At 29.5% G+C, this 18,305-nt stretch overlaps 2 protein-coding genes across 3 annotated transcripts; one reads left to right on the top strand and one right to left on the bottom strand.

Annotated features, from left to right (window-relative positions):
• The first annotated feature begins 4,396 nt into the window (after positions 1-4,396).
• On the top strand, positions 4,397-10,964 carry LOC110670754 (disease resistance-like protein DSC1). The gene is made up of 5 exons (XM_021832915.2): positions 4,397-4,890; positions 7,446-8,529; positions 8,626-8,934; positions 9,792-10,079; positions 10,186-10,964. Exons 1-5 carry the CDS (start codon positions 4,397-4,399, stop codon positions 10,648-10,650), a joined length of 2,640 nt encoding a protein of 879 aa, XP_021688607.2. The 3' UTR covers positions 10,651-10,964.
• Positions 10,965-13,997: 3,033 nt separating this feature from the next.
• On the bottom strand, positions 13,998-16,052 carry LOC110670756 (UMP-CMP kinase 3). 2 transcript variants are annotated; one of them, XM_021832919.2, is made up of 8 exons: positions 15,973-16,052; positions 15,668-15,724; positions 15,325-15,577; positions 15,118-15,235; positions 14,882-15,038; positions 14,666-14,746; positions 14,451-14,558; positions 13,998-14,342 (listed from the first exon to the last, which is right to left on the bottom strand). In XM_021832919.2, the coding sequence occupies exons 2-8, from the start codon at positions 15,683-15,685 to the stop codon at positions 14,208-14,210; spliced, it is 870 nt and encodes a 289-aa protein (XP_021688611.2). In that variant the 5' UTR covers positions 15,686-15,724; positions 15,973-16,052; the 3' UTR covers positions 13,998-14,207. The 2 variants fall into 2 exon arrangements, with proteins under 2 accessions (XP_021688611.2, XP_021688610.2); XM_021832918.2 differs by lacking the exon at positions 15,973-16,052 and adding an exon at positions 15,804-15,955.
• Between the last annotated feature and the right edge of the window lie 2,253 nt (positions 16,053-18,305).

Below are 18,305 nucleotides of genomic sequence, written 5' to 3'. Positions count from 1 at the left end.
ACTAGAGGAATTGTCCGCTTTGGCCATAAGCCTCACGGTTTTGTCCCATAGGTGGAATGGAGAACTTTCCAGGAGGTCACCCATTCTAGGATTTCTCTCAAGCTAGCAAGCTTAACCTTGGAGTTCTTCCAACTCTCCAGGCCATTCCACCAAAAGGCACCTCTAGTGATTAGTTCTTCCATTTTATATATCATTACTTTTTGAACCCAAAACCATCTCCGTGCTTTGCCGATGTGGAATTTTCCAAGAGGACACGTGAGCGGCTCTGATACCAATTGTAACGATCGGGCTCCAACCACTAGAGCAATTATCCGCTTTGGCTATAAGCCTCACGGTTTTATCCCATAGGTGAAATGGAGAACTTCCCAGGAGGTCACCCATCCTAGGATTTCTCTCAAGCGAGCACGCTTAACCCTGGAGTTCTTTTAACTCTCCAGGCCATTTCACCAAAAGGCGCCTCTAGTGATTAGTTCTCCCATTTTATATATCATTACTTTTTGAACCCAAAACCATCTCCGTGCTACATCGGCAAAGCACAGAGATGGTCTTGGGTTCAACATACTCATAATATCATAAAATCAAATGGGAGCTCAGCTCCCTCATCTGGTCCAATCATACATGCATTTAATACGTTTACAGGTCCAATATGGCAATTATAATACAGACCCAAATCAAGTAAGTATTTCTAACACATGCGAAATTCTAGAAGTTAGCAAAATTATACAAAATATCACAAACATAAATAGATAACCTGCGAGGGAGAGAAGCAGGTTTGAACTCAACAAGAGATCTCCTGTATTCTAGAAAAATAAGGTGAATAGGAGTGAGCGTTCGACTCAAAGAGTAAAATACCAATTTTAGCTACAATTTCTATAGCTATCTAAAGCTAATGCATCATAAAGAGTAGAATGCAACACTATCAAAATTTTCATACACATCATATCATAATAGCAAAAAGGCAATTTGGAGCACTCACAAACCTAATAATGTTCAAACAGTGCATATATGGGAGCTGATCCCCTATACAACTCTCTTAATCTAACCTCTGCCAACGAGTGTCTCTCAAGCCGGATTTTTGCTTAATAAACCAAATGCGGGGGCCAGGGAGTGTCTCGCAAGCCGTGCCTACCCTGACTTATCCATAAAGGATCGAGTCCCAGTGAGTGTCTCTCAAGCTGCGTCTACCCGTCCTATCCATATCCAATACCACACACCACACGCAGGCCAATACACGCACACTGCTCCAAATTCCCATAAACAACAACCATGGCACTTCATCAATTAAGAATGCATTATAAAATGTGCCTAGTATTTAACTATATAGATACATATTTATAAGTGATGCATGGGCATGCTTGAACATATATTAATGTTGAAATTATAATTAAAATTAATATTTTACTCTCAGACCTGAACCGAGGTCACTGTGACTGCTGGGCGGAGGAGGAAGGCTGTCCCGGCTCACCTGACAAATTTTATTATAATTATTTAATATATTTGACTCAATACAAGCTTGGAAAAGATCAAAGGCACCCTATGTCGTGCCGAAAATTCGGCAGAGTCTCTCATATACCTAGGACCTACCCAATCTACAAAAGGGTTCAAAACACACTTCTATATCCACAAGTCACACATCCACAACTTAATCACATCACATGGCCCCTCCTGGGCCCTAAACAGTCAACAACTATAATTTAAAAAATTATAATTTAGTCCCTACAATTACCCCTTTTTCCAAATGAGCTCTAAAAATTTTAAAATCTTATCCCGCAGTCCTTAGCAATATTATTAAGCTAATGCAAAAGAAATTATATTTTTCTAACCTATCATGAATATTTTATAGATTTTTAATCGAAATTAGGCACTAGATAATTAAGAAAAAGTAGGGTTCAGGTTTACCTATGTTAATTCCGACCCTGGAGATGCATCCGAGACGTCTGAAAATAGTGGGGTAACCTATACTCTCGACCCGGTTCTAAAGCTTTCCTGGTAGTTTGTCTGCCCGGCCCGAAATAACAGACCCGAGCAACCGTCGAATTTACGCGAATTGAATGTACTTACGCGAAGCCCACAACACGGGGGTTAGTATATAATTTTTACAAAATTTTCTAAACTCATTTAATGTTCAGAAAAATACTGTGAAGTTTCGCAGGACCTACAGGAAAATGGTGTCGAAAAAATTTAAAATGGGTATTGCCACGAAACTCTCGACGAGTGGAGCATAGGGATGGCAACGGGTAGGGTACCGGCGAAAATCACCCTACCGGAACCCGAACCTAATTAATCTTCTCAAAACTCGAACCTATCCCAAACTCGATTAAAATTTATTCTCAACTATCTGAACCCGTCCCAAACCCGATTGTTATTACCCAAAAAATACTCGAACCCATTTAATTTTATATATTTAATTAATAATCTATATAAAAAATTATTTTTATTAATAATTTATATTTTAAAATTTTAATAATTTCAAAAAATATTTCAATTTTATTTTATATAAATTAAAATACATAAAAATTTATAAATATTATTAAAAAAAACATATATTTTATAGTTAATTAAATATTTATATAAATGGGTTTGGGTAACGAATACCCAACATATAAAACCCGAACCCGTCACGGGTATTAAATTTTAAACCCGAACCTGTCCCAAACCCGATTATATACTACCTAAACTCATCCTATTAGGGTTCGGTCGGATCGGATATCCGCAAAAACTCGACCCTTTGTCATCCCTAGTGGAGCACTCCTGTACTCTCGGATTTTTGGTAGGATTTACGATTTTTGAGAAATCTAGCCCAAAAGTCAAAATGGGCTAAAATTTATTGAGAAAAAATTGGACAAGCCACTCGATAGATTTTTGTATTCTTGGTGTCTATGGAAAGCTCTTGAGGTGTAGATGTGTTTTGGAATAAGACCCGGTCCGATTGATGACCGGATTGACCGAAATCGGCCCGGGAAGTCGAAGCGGCACATGCCTGGGGGAAGGAGTTTGGTGCGATTTTTTGGCTGCCTGAAGGCCTGCCAGTGGCTGGGGAAGGGCGGGGGAGGTTAGCGACGGCACGGGGAGGGGTGGGGGAGTGGTGGCCGGCGCTAAGGGAGAGGGAGGAGAGAGAAACGGGAGAGAGAAAATGGTGTTGGGGAGAGAGAAGAAAGGAGAAGAAAAAAGAAGAAGGGACTGGTTCCATTTGACCAGTCCGATTTGGTTCGATTCGATTCGATCGGTTCGATTCATAATACCCAAAATTGAATTTTTACTCTGCCTTGTGACCAAAATCGAGGCCCAAAATTTTTGAAAAAATTCCAAAAAACTCAGAAAAATTTGTAGAGTTTAAATATATTTTTAGTTTTTCCACGTAGTCTTTAAATAAATTTTTAAAAATCACCAAAGGTTTATATTTTCGAAAAATCGAGCCCGATTTCAAAAAACTTCAAATAATTTTCCCAAAATTTAAATAAAATAAAATATTAATAGTTACTCATAAAATAATAAATTTAAAAATTAGGAGTGTTACAATTCAAATAATTCATTTTCACGTTAGATTGACTCTCAATTTCACAGATTAATTAAGATTGGATATTTTAAATTGAATGTTGATTTAATCAGATTCCTTATGGTTTATTTTCTTTGAGGGAAATGGATGGAATATATATAAAACATCTTATTTTCCTCTTTTTTTCGTTTAAATAAAAGAAAATAATGATATATATATATATACATGAATGGAAAATGAATGGAATAAATATATATATATATATATATATATATATATATATATATATATATATATATATATATATATATATATATATATATATATATATATATATAATATGTTTGTTTAATATTGGGATTTTAAAGCCAAAACTGCTTCTCAATTAAAAAGTATCAATTTTAGATGCTACTGAAAAAAAATAATTTTAAAAAAATTATTTTGCTATCTTAATATTTTAATAACTAAAAATTATCAAATTTAATTTTAAATCTTTTTTAATGCTAATATATTCAAAAAAATACTTTACTCAATAACAATTTTAATAGTAATATACTAAACAGACAATACATTGTAAACAATAAATTAGGGTCAATTGGCAAGTTGAATAAAACCAATTCCCACCTTTAATGCAAGTACAATCCAAATGAACAGGAATTAATATCTTGACTTGTGACTCTCGTGGATGACTCTTTCTTACAAACAGCTAGGATTGAAGTGACATATTCAAATTTTTGACACTTTAATTTATTGTAGGAAGCACGGCAACTGAATTATGAGAACAATGAAAACCTCATATACACTCTATATATAGCATATGAAATTGTTCACAATTTAGCCTCACATCTAATCCTCAATTGTCTCATTCCATCTAGCTAGTGAGCATCAAAGTTTTCCTCTATGGCCCCTTCTTCTTCTTCTTCTTTTTCAACTAACTTTAAAGGAAAGTATGATGTCTTTCTTAGCTTTAGAGGCGAGGACACTCGCGATAGTTTTACCAGTCATCTTTATGCTGCTTTAAGTGGGAAGAAAATCCTAACATTTATGGATAATACGAATCTTACGAAAGGGGAAGAAATTTCAAAATCGATTTCGAAAGCGATCGAAGAATCTACCCTTTCGGTGATCGTTTTCTCGAAGAAGTATGCATTTTCCAAATGGTGCTTGGATGAAGTTGTGAAGATCCTTGAATGCAAGAAAAGGAATGGACAAATGGTTATTCCAGTGTTCTACAGGGTAGATCCTGTGCATGTAAGAAATCAAACTGGCAGCTTTGAAGCTGCATTTGCTAAACATGAAGAACTTTTAAAGGACAAAATGGACAAGGTGGAGAGCTGGAGAGCTGCCTTGAAAGAAGCTGCCAATATATCTGGTTGGGATTCAGTTGTCACCAGGTATCTTCATTTTTTAGCCTTGAAAATTAATTTATAACAATATTTTTTTGGTAATTTACTGTTTTATTTCATTATCATGTTCAAGTGATTTATAAAATATAATTGAAAAAAATTTTCTTGAATTTTTCAATTTTTCATGTATTGGCTAAAAATGGCCCATTTTAAGAGTAAAACCATATCAAAAATATTTTTTTTCAATGTCATATAAAAATTTTAGATGAAATTATATCAAAATAATAATAATAATAATAATAATAATAATAATAATAATAACCTTATTGGAATATATAAAAAATTAAGTAACATTATTTATTTAAACAGAAATTCAATTATTATCATAGAATTTAAAAACAATGTATAGATAAGTAGACTTAATTATAAAGTTGAGGAAAAGACTTGTTCAAATTGTAAGACTTTGTCAGCTAAACTGGTAATTACTAAATGAGTTTTATTTTAGCAATATTAAAATTGTTTTTATAAACACAAAATTTAAAGTTTAAGTTTTAATTCAAATTTATTTAAGAAAATAAACTAGTGAGTATAATAAATTGACTCGTTAAATAATAATTGATTATGTCCCACATAAATTTAAGATAAGAATTTTGTATTAAATATAAGATTACGTAAGAGATATGTTGTCCCACATTGATTTAGAATAAAAATTTTTTATTAAATATAAAATTTTGACAAATCTCATTTTTTTAAATTAATTTTTGATTTGGAGTTAGAGACCGTCCGTTTTCCTTACAAATAAAATTAAAAAAAAATTGAAATTTTTAATATTTCTCTAATTTAAAAAAAAATAAATCATATTAAATAACTTTAAATCAAATGATTTATATCTAATATTCAATTTAACCAATAGGTCTATTCCAAAATTTAAAAGTCTATTTCTTCACAGTTACTTTTACGTACGATTGAGTGGACTCCAAATTAAGCTCCTATTCAAGCTTTGAAATTTCATCACCTGGCTTCTGTTGTTTTGCAAATGATTTTTCCTTTGGAATTACAATTAAAATTATTATAATAATTTTTCACTTCAATACTTTAAAATCTATGATTTATCTTTTATCAATATAATATCCTATAATTTTATGGATAATTATTACAATGATTATTTAATTTTATGAATATTTTTATAAAAATCATTAAATTTTAATTTTTTTAAAAAATTTATTATATTTTAATTTAATTTTATAAAAATTATTATAAATATAAATTAAAGATTTACAGATTAAACTGTTGATCTGTAAATTATTTTATAAATACTTTAAATTATTATAATAATTCTTCACTTTAATACTTTAAAATCTATGATTTATAATTTTTTTTATCAAAATAATATCCTATAATTTTAAATTATTAATCACAAAATTGCATGATTCTTTTTTTTTTTTTTAAATAGCAGCCCTATTCAGTGTCGTTTAGTGAATCGTTGACCTCATAATTCATTGTTATTAAATTTTAGAATTGAAAAAACAAAAAAATCTTCTGGAGGTTATATAAAACTTATATTTATATTCTCACCTTTCACAAGTGAATTAAATATTTTTAATTGACCTTTTAAAAATATATAATATTTGGAGATGATAAATTTCATCCTATATATAAATCTGACGTGAGTCCGCTTGTCTACAACAACCTGCAAGGCTGCAACTTATTTTAATGAAAAAAATAATTTAATAATTTGAATTTAAATAATCTAAAAAATAATGGATTTAATTTAGTGTCAATATGTGTATAACTCATCCACATAGATTGATTTGATTTATCTAGATTTTAACTTAAAAATTAAATTATTAAAAATTATTTTTTTTAAAAAAATTATTAATTTGACTTGAATTGATATACAACAATAGTAATAAATCTGAATCTAGTTTAAAAATCATAGTTATAAGCTAACAAATTTTACATATAACTTAGCCTAATTTAATTCAGTAGTTAAACATATATCACTTAAATAATTTAATTCAGTAGCTGAAGACATATTACTTACCTGATCTGACAGATTCAGGTTTGAGTCTCTACTTCTTTAATCTCTAAAATTAAATTAGCCATCTTCTAATGTAAATAAAAATAGAATGTCCAATTAAAGATTTTTCTCAAACCTAACAACTAAAGGGATTAGAAGAAGATAAAAAATAAGTTGCACATATAAGTTCTATCTTCTATTTTTTTATATTTATTTTTAATTTATATTTCTTCAAAACATTTCAAATAAATTATTAAATATATAAGAGAAATAATATATAAATATAATATTTTTCCATTAAAAAAATCAGCCGCCCTATTCAGTATTTATGCTCTTACCTTTTAAAAATAAAGGTTCAACTATAATTATTTTTGCTAAGATAGCATGGAAATTTTTTAATTTAGCCTTTATTATCTAGGCATTGCTTTTCCTTTTACTAGCTCTTTCCAGCTTATGGAAAGAATTGCAATATATATGTACATGAGACTTACATAGTTATATCTTAAACTCATAACATATTAAGTCTAGATGAGTTTTTCCTTAGTTGATTCCAACTAACAAATATTTTGTTCTTCATATCTAGGCCTGATTCCAAACTCATTGAAGAAATTGTGGGGGATATTTTGAAGAAATTATATAAGATATCTCCTAGTAATTCCATAGGTTTGGTTGGAATTGATTCGCGTATTAAGCAAATTGAATCTTTATTGTGCATGGATTCCTCCAATGTTCTTATGTTAGGAATATGGGGAATGGGTGGTATAGGGAAGACCACCCTCGCCAGAGCTATTTTTGATCGAATTTCTATTCAATATGAAAGTTGTTGCTTTCTTGTAAATGTTAGAGAACAACTGAAAAGATGTTTGCTAGTTCATTTACAAGATGAGCTTTTGTCAAAAATATTGGAGGAAAATATAGATTCAAGAAGTCCATGTTTGGGAGTTAATTTTCTGAAAGATCGGCTTCGTCGCAAAAAGGTTCTTGTCGTTCTTGATGATATTGATAATGCAAGACAATTGCAAGAATTGTTACCAGGACTACATGATTTATTTGGTCCAGGAAGTAGAATCCTTGTAACAAGTAGAGATAAGCAAGTTCTCAAATCTGTAGTTGATGAAATATACAAGGTTGAGGAATTGAATCATCAAGAAGCTCTTCAACTCTTCTGCTTGAATGCTTTCAAGAAAAATTGCCCTGAAATTGATTATGTAGAGCGTTCAAGAAGGGTGGTAAATTATGCTAAAGGTAACCCATTGGCTCTTAGAGTTTTGGGTTCTACTTTATTGGGCAGGAGTGAGGAGGATTGGGATAGTGCATTGGAGAAACTGGAAAATGTTCGCAATTGTGAGATTCAAAATGTATTGAGAATTAGTTACGATGGACTCGATGGCAAGGAGAAAAGAATGTTTCTTGACATTGCATGTTTCTTTCGAGGGGAAGATCGGAGTTATGTGACGAAAATATTAAGTGGCTGTTATTCTTCTGTGCATTACACAATAAGCACTTTCATTGACAAGTCTCTTGTAAGTGTTTCCCACAACAAATTGCAGATGCATGATTTATTGCAAGAAATGGGTTGGAGCATTGTTCGCAACGAACCCGAGCTCGGAAAGCGTAGCAGGTTGTGGAATTCTAAAGATGTTTATTGTGTATTGACAAAAAAGAAGGTAAAAAGTCTTAAGTTATGAGCTTCATTTCCTTGTTTTCTTCTTGAAAGTTGATATTTTTCATGCACTTACTTACCCTTTGTTCTTGACTATTAGGGAACTAGAGCCATTGAAGGCATATCTTTAGACCTGTCTACAGCAAGAGAGATGCATTTAGAATCTGATGCCTTCGCAGGAATGGATCATCTAAGGATACTCAAATTCTACATGTCTAATTCCTCTATAGGCTGCAACGATAAAGTGCACCTTCCTCGTCGTGGCCTTCAATCTCTTTCTGATGAGCTGAGATATCTTCATTGGCATAAATTTCCTTCCAAATCACTGCCATCAAAATTTTCTGCTGAAAATCTTGTTGTTCTTGATCTACCTCATAGCAATGTTGAGCAACTATGGACAGGAGCACAAGTATGCTACTATGTCGTTTTATTATTATAGAAACTGATGTGAAAATGCTAATACCTAATTGTCCTTGGCAGGATCTTATGAATCTAAAACAGATTGGCCTCTGTTATTCCAAGTATTTGACTAAAATTCCTGATCTGTCACAAGCAAAAAATGTTGAGAGCATCAATCTTGAAGGTTGTAAAAGCTTAGTAGAGCTGCCTTCATCTATTCAATATCTCCACAAGCTTGAATACCTTAATGTCAGACTTTGCAAGAGTCTTCGGCGTCTTCCGAGCAGGATTGATTCGAAACTTCTTCGAATTCTTGATATTTCGCACTGTCCTAATGTTAAATACTGTCCAGAGGTTTTGGAAAATGTGGTAGAATTTCATCTCTGTAGAAGTGGAATAAAAGAACTTCCGCAATCAGTTCATAAGCTGAAAGCTCTTGAAATTGTTTGGCTTATTGGGTGCTCAAATATCACCAAGTTTCCACTGGTTTCAATGACTGTAAGAGAATTATATCTCAGTGAAACTTCTATAAAAGAGGTGCCCTCATCAATAGAATTTCTCACAGGACTTGAAATATTGGAAATGATAAGCTGCAACAAGCTACTGAGAATCCCAAGCACCATCAGTAAGTTGAAATCTCTTGAAATTCTTGTTTTATCTCATTGCTCGAAACTCGAGAGCTTCCCAGAAATCTTGGAGCCTATGGACAGTCTAGCATGTCTTTATTTAGATTACTGTGAAAATCTCAAGAGGCTTCCAGACAGCATCTACAATTTGAAATCTTTGGAACATCTTCATCTAAGTGGAACAGCAATACAAGAGTTACCTTCATCCATTGAGCACCTGAATTGCCTTCAAGAGTTGAAGCTTGATGAGTGTAAAAAGCTTGTGAGCCTTCCAAGCAGTATCCATAAAGTATCTCAGCTGCGTTCAATTTACTTGAGCTATTGCAAGAGCCTGAGAGCTTTGCCTGAACTTCCCCTGTCTCTAAAAGTTCTAGAGGCAAATGGCTGCAGAGCAATGGAAACCTTCTCAAGCAACAGGAAATCCAACTTCATGAACTTGTCTTTCACAAATTGCTTCAAATTAGATCAAAAGGAACGCAGCGAAATCATCGAAAATACTCACTCTACAGTTCAGTTTTTGACAAGCAAGGTACACCAAAATTTTCCTATTACAAGTCTTAAAAACTTTTCTTTTTTCCATTAAAAATCCATAGTAGCTAAACAGTATTTCAATTTTTGACTCTCTGATATTGCAGTTTCGAGAGTATAGAGATCAAGTTAGAATTCTTTTCCAAGGAAATGAAATCCCAGAATGTTTCCATGAACAAACAATGGGAACTTCACTAAGCATACAGTTGCCGCCAAATTGGCATCAGTTTCAGGGAATTGCTTTCTGCATTGTATTTGCATCAGAGGATCCTTCAATTGTTTGCAGGATCAGCAGGTTTAAATGTGAATGCCATTTCAGAAGTAATAACAAGGAAAATGAAGATATCATTTGCAACTGGGTATGTTTTGTGGATGATCTTCATTTACATGAACCAGATCAAGTGCTACTGTGGTATGATCCTGGTATCAAAGCGTTGCAAGGTAATGGTTCAGCCAAAGAAGAAGACTGGTTCAATAAATATTCAAGTGCTTCATTTCAATTCTACCCTCAAAGGTGGAAGAAATTTCAGAAGCATTGCAAGGTCAAGAAGTGTGGGGTTCTTCTACTGTAAAATGATGATCAAACTCTGATCAACCACTAAGTTCTTGTAAGTTCCTGCAAGAATGACCAATCTAAACATTCAAAGGAAGGGGAGGAGGGAACCCTAGTTGGGATGTGCTCCTGTGACCTGCCACCAATCTAAGCCTGAGGATGAGAATGTGGGTTTATCAAATTGTGGCTTCTGATTGAGATCAAATTAGATAAGCTTTTCTCTCGTAATTTGTAGTTCATGTAGCAAAGATTTCTGAAATTTCCATCATTTCTTTTTTACATTTTACTGTAAGAATGATTATTTAAGAAAGAATAAATCTGTACACTTTATTGTAAGAATGAAAGCACTTCTTTCTCTCTCTCTCTTTTTTTTTTTTTTTATCTAAAAGTGGAATTGCATTAATCAGAAGGAGAAGGAGAAGAACTATCCTTATACAACTAATTTCTTTCTGTACAACAACTTTTTTTGGGGAATTAAAATTTGAAAATCCTTGTAATTTGAAAGTTCCAAGCACCTTGGAAAAATGGAGGTGTAATTTAGAGTTATTTAAAAAATAAAAAGTTTTGTGTACATATGTTGGAAAACCTGTTTTTTAATTTTTTTTAAATTTAATTAAAATTTAAAAAATAATTTTGAGTTGTTTTCATTATTTTCTTTTATAATAAAAATTATACTTTCCAAATGATAAATAATAACCTTTTTTATAAATAAATTATACTACAAGCTTTTTATAACAAAATTGAAAAATTATTTTAAAATATTTATTTATAATGATAAAAAATAATTATATTATTATAAATAAATGAATAATACATATTAAAAAATTTTAAAAGTAAAATAAGTTATTAAATAATTTTTATAATGGTTTATTTTTTAATTATAAAAGGATATGAGTACTTTTTTTAATTTTTTGAATTAAAAAAATTATTTTTCATTTTTAATAAGTGAATATATTTTCTATATTTTTTTATTTTTTATAAAAAATAAAAATTAAATTTTCTTAAAATATAAAAAATTAAAAAACAGTAAACAGACCCTTGGTATTTGAAAAGTGAAGTCTGTCAAGGTAGTGTATAGGAAAAAGCTCTCCATAAAACTCAGCCTCACCATAATTAATAAGGGAAAATCGCCAAAATCTCAATTTTTGGTAATTTATTTTTTTTTTTAACAATTTCACCCTAATTTCTAGTATTCGATTTAATTTTATTCTATCGTCAAAATCAGTTGTCAAACTTAACAGTAACACCACGTAATAATATCTAATAAGTATTATAACATCTAATTAACCGTTAATTATATCCTTAAGTTATTCTAATAATCTTTAAATTAAAAAAAAAAACTCAGGATCTCTATTAAAAAATCATTCTCTTAAGATTAAGATGGAGGAGTAGAATCGATTTTGGGTTAGGGATGTAAGTTTTCTTTTTAATTTATGGATTATTAGGATAACTTAGGGATATGGTTAGCAGTTAATCAGATATTATAATATTTATTAGATATGATGACACGATGTTATTGTTAAGTTTAACAATTGATTTTAATGGTAGGATAAAATTAAATCGGGTGCCAAAAGTTGAAGTGAAATTATTAAAAAAAAAATGAGATAGGATTGTAAAAATGAGCAAAGATTGAGATTTTTTTGGCAATTTGTCCAACTAATAACTAGCTAAATGTTCCTACTGTGCGCAAGTTTAATAAAAATTTATTTTTATATTTAATTTAAATTTAATATTTTATTTTTTATTAAAATTATTTCTAATTTTTTATGTAATTTAATTATTAAAATTTATAACATGAATAGCCCTCACTTAAATATTTTATTTTTAATCTTTAAAGATTTAATTTAAAATTTTCAACAAAATTACATTTTTTATCATTTTTTATAATCCGTTTTCTACGAAAAAATTAATTAACATATATAATTAAAATAATCATTTCTCACAAAAAAAATAAATGAAAATATTAAAACAATTGCAAAAATATCATCATAAAGATCAGTAAATAAATAATAAATAACTAAAAAATAAAATAAAAAGAAATATATGCAAAATCAATATTAGAAGCTAATCTTCGCATACATTTACAAATAATTACATTTGCTTTATTACTGTTTTATACATAGATAGATGGATAAAATTTAATAAATTCGTCATACATACATGATTTTCACAAGATAATTTCTGAGTTTCTTGTGTCCTACTTGATTATGGACTTTTTCCTTGAAGTCTCCCTAAATAACTTCTATAACAAGGTTTTAATTAGCTATGTTAATATATATATAGAGAGAGAGATGTTGAAAAATGGAATGAATGGCTTGCTTATAATCTCAAGCTTATATAAGAATAAATTTAATAATCGTTAAATCAAATATTTATATAAACACTTTTATAATACATAATATTTATATAAATATTTTTATAATATATGGTATATACTCTTATATTAGATTTTTCTTATGTAAATTTATATATTTATGTTTTAAATTTATGATAAATTGAGCATAAGTAAACTCTCTCTAAAATTTCATGTAAATAAGTGAATGTACATCCAGTTGAGGTTGGTAACATTTTGCAAGATCACAGCTGTTAGGGCCTTTTATCGCTTTATGTCAACCACCTCCTAGGCTCTAGTCCTTAGACCGGCAAAAAAATTTTTTGCTTAGATCCTAATCTAAATAAGAAAAATTCACATATTAAAATTTATCCGGAAGGTTCAAGGAGGTTTCTTTTTTTCAAATATGTTTTATGGGTCGATATAAGTCAAATCATTAGGGTTGAGAACCTTATATGGACAAAAATAATTATGTGCAATAATGTATTTATTAAGATTTATTAAATTTAATACTGCATAGATAATATAAGAAATTATATTTTTTATATGATATTTCATTCTTTTTAATATAATATTATATATTTTTTATGTAACATTAATAATTTGCAATGTCAAATTAGTAATTGACAAGCATACAATGTAAATTTTAGTAAATGCAATGTTATGTTCATTGAAAATTATATATACATTTTAATTAATTTTATATGAAATTTAATATAAACATTTAATATCTTGTAAGCTTGTTCTAATATAAGGTCACCCTATTTATGAACAAAACGCAAACAAATTGATTTGGCTATGACATTGAAATTTACTTCATCGTTCTCTGTGGAACATTTACAACAGATGTAAAGTTCCAATACTGAAGTGCCTCTTTCCATTTCATCACTGTTGGCTTGTGCTTCAGCTTCCATTGTACTACATTCGTCTTCAGAGAGTTCAATAGTACTAGGACCATCACCACCGATTCGAGTCCCAGCTTATCATACCCAACAAAGAATTCCAAACAAAATTTAAAACCCAAAAAAAAAAAAGAAGACAAATTACAAAATTATATTGCATGATTTGCAGCTAATCAAGTTATGCTCATACAAAATTTTCAAAACAAAATCACAGGCACTTGTAGCACACAATACTTATATTTGTTGTAGAAAATCAAACGATTGAATCGGCTAAATGAAACATGCCGAATCAATACATAATAAATAACTTCATTTTTACTTTAAAGTATATACAGAACATTTTTATAATCCTAATTCTGAAATTTTCTTTCCAAGTTCTTCAGTAATGGGTGCTTCTTCAGCTTGCATGGTTGTTGAGGGACCTAGAATGCTTTTCAGAGTCTCAAAGACCTCCTCCTCTAGCCTCCCAGCGTCAATCTGAACAGTGAAATAAACCCAAATGGAATTTTAGTTCGTACATTATTTAACATGAAAATGCAGATCAGAAATTAAATTATTTTCAACTGAAATTGTGGTTAATTCTACCTGCAAAACTAGCCCTTTTCTTTTGTAATAATGAACCACGGGAAGAGTATGCTCCTGAAAATATCTAAACCTCTTCCTTACAGACTCAGAATTGTCGTCAACTCTTCCCTACATTAACAACAGAAAATTTGTGACGATTTTTAATAATATAATGAGAAATTTATACCATCAAATGTAAATATATAAAATAAATATGAAAAATTTATCCAGCCAACCTGATTCCTGCTTAAGATTCTCCTTTCCCTCTCTTCTTCAGAACACTCAAAGAACAGAACAAGTTCTGGCTCTGTTTTGGTCTGCAGAAAGAACAGAACATTGAACAATTTACATAAACAAAACATAACATTGATCTGAAAAGCGCACTTGTCTCGAAATGCACGAGATTCAGATACGAAATTTTCAAAAGATTTAAGATTCTGTAGAAGACTTACAGCAGATTCAAAAGCTGCTCTAATCTCCTCGTCACGAGGGAAACCATCAAGAATAAATTTATCATTTTCACTTTCCTCAATTGCTTTCTGAAGAATCTCCATTGTTATGTCTGGAGGCACACTCTTGCCCTCCTTGATCATGGCTTCAATCATAGGCCTAGAATACAAAAGAGCATTCAATTTCAACAATAGTTTTATAATGTGCTGCAAATGATATAAATAAACCCACTTCGTACCCATTTACAGGGTCGCTTTTAATGGTCTGGCGAAGTAGGTCTCCACTGCTGAGATGAGTATAGCCGACTTCTTTAGCGATCTTAGCACACTGGGTGCTCTTTCCCCCACCAGGGCCACCTGATCCATCGCCATAAAAACATTAGCTTTAGATTTTGTTCATTTCCCAGCACACAGTTCTGTAGAGTTTTTAAAAAAAAATTGCTCACCTAAAACAAATACAACTACAAGCTTTTTCTCTGTTACGGTCTCCTTGGCTGTCTCCTCAGGCACAGCCTCTTTTGTTTCTTTCGCACAAACACTTTCCACTGTTTTGTTCTCAGACAAAATCTCATCGAATGTCTCTTTCTCAGAGAACTCCAATTCTGTTGTTGTATTTTCAGACACAAATTCATTATTTGTTGTCTTGTCCACACTCACAGTCTCAATGGCATGTTCTCCAATCACCATTTCACTTGTTTCCTGAAATCATAAACAAAACAGAATCGATCAATAATATTGTATATTCTACAGATCGATCATGCCCATTATAACAAATTACAAAAGAACAACCTCCTTCATATCACCCATGGCTGCCGATCAAATCCCGATCAATCCCTGTCACAAAATCTGCAGAAACAGAACGAATAAATACTATAAAAAAGATGAAAACAGTCAGTGAAGAAGAAGAAGAAGAAGAGTTGCTCACTTATGAAGTAAGTAGCTAGCTTATACAGAAATTAGCAGTGAGTAAGGATTATATATAGAAATCTGAAGCAAGCATCTAAAGATACATGAGATTTATTAGATGATTTTAAAGCCTTTTAAGTTTTAAGTTTCCAACCTATCGAGAATCAAAGAAAATAATTATACTTTACCAATTAGAATGCATGTAGATAGTCATGGATACACTAACATAGAGTCCAAACTCAATTTAAAAATTATATTAAACTTGTTCTGTTTCACAAAAAATAATTTATATATAAAAAATATTTTTTTTTATATAAAATATTTTTTTAAAAAATATTTTTTATAAATATTTTTCATATTAAATTAATAATATATATTTATTTTATCTGAATGTATAAGTGTTTTCATATTTTAATAAAATTATTAAAGTTTAAAAAATAAAAAATAACATTTTTTTTAAATAAAAATTATTTTCCTAAAAAATGATTTAGCGTTTTCTTTAACTAAGAAAAATATTTTTTATTAACTAATTTTCTTGAGTGTTCAAAAAATTATAAAATATGAAAAATATTTTTTATATTTTTCACAAAACAAACGGAGTCTAATTTAATTAAAATTAAAAAAATTAGAGTTTTATTATTTACAAATTCTATTATATTAAGATTTAGTATTCCCAATTATTTACTGAAAAGATTAGTTCATAAATTAAAATTCCTACTTAATATAGCTTGATTCAGTGGTTAAAGGTATATTACTTATATACTTAAGTCAGGTTTAATTTATCGCCTTTTTAATAAACTAGTAAAAAAATAAATAAAAAATAAAATATAGATACCTATGTCTAGATATTTTATTCGACATAATTTATTGTGATATTATTATTGAAAATTAATAAGATTTTATTTCTTATAACAATTAACTTACAGGGGATAAAAGAAAATTTAATGGTATTAGTTTTATAACAATTAGTGAGTTATTTTTCAAGATGGTGAGGATATGATTCAAATATAGATTATAAAGCCAAATGAATATTGGTGAAACAGAGAGGTTTGATTTTTCAACGTGAAGTTTACATTAAAATGAAAAAGAAAGATTTGAATTTTAAATAATTAATTTTTATTTAATTATTTTAAATTGAGAAAAATTAAAACTTCATATAATTTTAGAGACAAGTTGAGTTACAATATTATTTATTTTGATAAAAGTAATGTTAATTTGCAAGAAGAGTAATTGTTACATGGGAAGTTAATTGTTTTCCTATGTGCCAAATGTGAAGGTTCAAATTTTCCACAAGTGTCTCAATGTGAAAATTTGACTATGGTTGTAAATTTCAGAGCTACCTTGGAAAGTTGTTGTTCTAAACTTGTAATGTAATGTCTACAAGCCAGTCAAGATGGTGCCTTCACCTTTCTTTAGTCAATGTGCAAGTCTCCATGAAGTAGGTAGCAATTGGAATAAAGAGGAGCATTAGGGCTCATATCAAACTAAAGAGCATAATGTCTAACATAGGAAGTTTCCACATAAAAGGACATTAGCATAATTCTTACTAAGCAAGTTTTTTTAATAAAGAAAAGTAGAAGAAAATGATTAAATCTTGTATATATTGAAGATATTGGAGAATTTTGTTTCTAAAATTAAATTAGTCATTAAATTAATTTGTTGATGAATTAATTACTAAAATTCAATCAAAATAATTTTTTAAAAAATAAAATATAAATTAATTAGACTTATCTATCATTGATCACTTTTCAATTTAAAATAGCAATTTTCTATTTTAAAATTATATCACAAACTAATTATTTGTTTAATTTTATAGTTAAATAATTAAAATTAAATTTAAGAAAAAATGGATTATTTTCACTCAACTACAAAAAGTGTTAGGCGTAATAATAAAACTCATTGCGCTCGAAAAGGAAAACTCATATTCGATTATTGAAGATTGTATTATTAGGAGGGATAATCATGCCTGATAAATATAAAAGTAAAAAAGAAAATTCATTCAACTTCTTAAAAATGAAAAAAATTAATAAATTATATTTTTTAAAATGTATAAATTATATATTAAATGCATTTAATATAGTAAAAAAAATATTATATCATATATATAGATTCTTATACATTTTGATTATATGAAATTATGACAAGTGTAAACACAATTATGTTCCAATCCCTTAGGAACCAAGTAGTCATATGGTTCCATATGACTACTTGGTTCCTAAGTAGTCAATGACTAATATTTGATGAAATTATTCACATATGGTCCCATGTGGGAAGAACCATATGCATCAATTACACTGTCCACACATGGCATTATACATTTGCCCTAAATGAAAGTTCCATCATGATCAAGGTTTTCAATCCTTGTACCTATAAAAACAAAGAGTTTAAAAGTCTAAGGTATAGAGTCAAATCAAAATTTAATTAAATATATTATTAGGTAAATATTTTATTATTAATAATAATAATTTATTATAAACAATTTGATATATTTTATAAATGATTATTAAAATAAATATAATTA

The sequence above is a fragment of the Hevea brasiliensis genome, chromosome 16 (genome assembly GCF_030052815.1).
Source record: "Hevea brasiliensis isolate MT/VB/25A 57/8 chromosome 16, ASM3005281v1, whole genome shotgun sequence".
Taxonomy (NCBI): Eukaryota; Viridiplantae; Streptophyta; class Magnoliopsida; order Malpighiales; family Euphorbiaceae; genus Hevea; species Hevea brasiliensis.
This window is presented reverse-complemented; position numbering and strand designations above follow the sequence as displayed.

Coding starts and splice junctions, on each gene's coding strand:
- LOC110670754 (XM_021832915.2), top strand. CDS start 4,397: ATGGCCCCTTCTTCTTCTTCTTCTTTTTCAACTAACTTTAAAGGAAAG. Junction 8,935..9,791: donor AACTATGGACAGGAGCACAA/GTATGCTACTAT, acceptor CAAGAGTTGAAG/CTTGATGAGTGTAAAAAGCT. Junction 10,080..10,185: donor TTCAGTTTTTGACAAGCAAG/GTACACCAAAAT, acceptor CTGATATTGCAG/TTTCGAGAGTATAGAGATCA.
- LOC110670756 (XM_021832919.2), bottom strand. Junction 14,559..14,665: donor GAATCTTAAGCAGGAATCAG/GTTGGCTGGATA, acceptor TTGTTAATGTAG/GGAAGAGTTGACGACAATTC. Junction 14,343..14,450: donor GAAAAGGGCTAGTTTTGCAG/GTAGAATTAACC, acceptor TTCACTGTTCAG/ATTGACGCTGGGAGGCTAGA.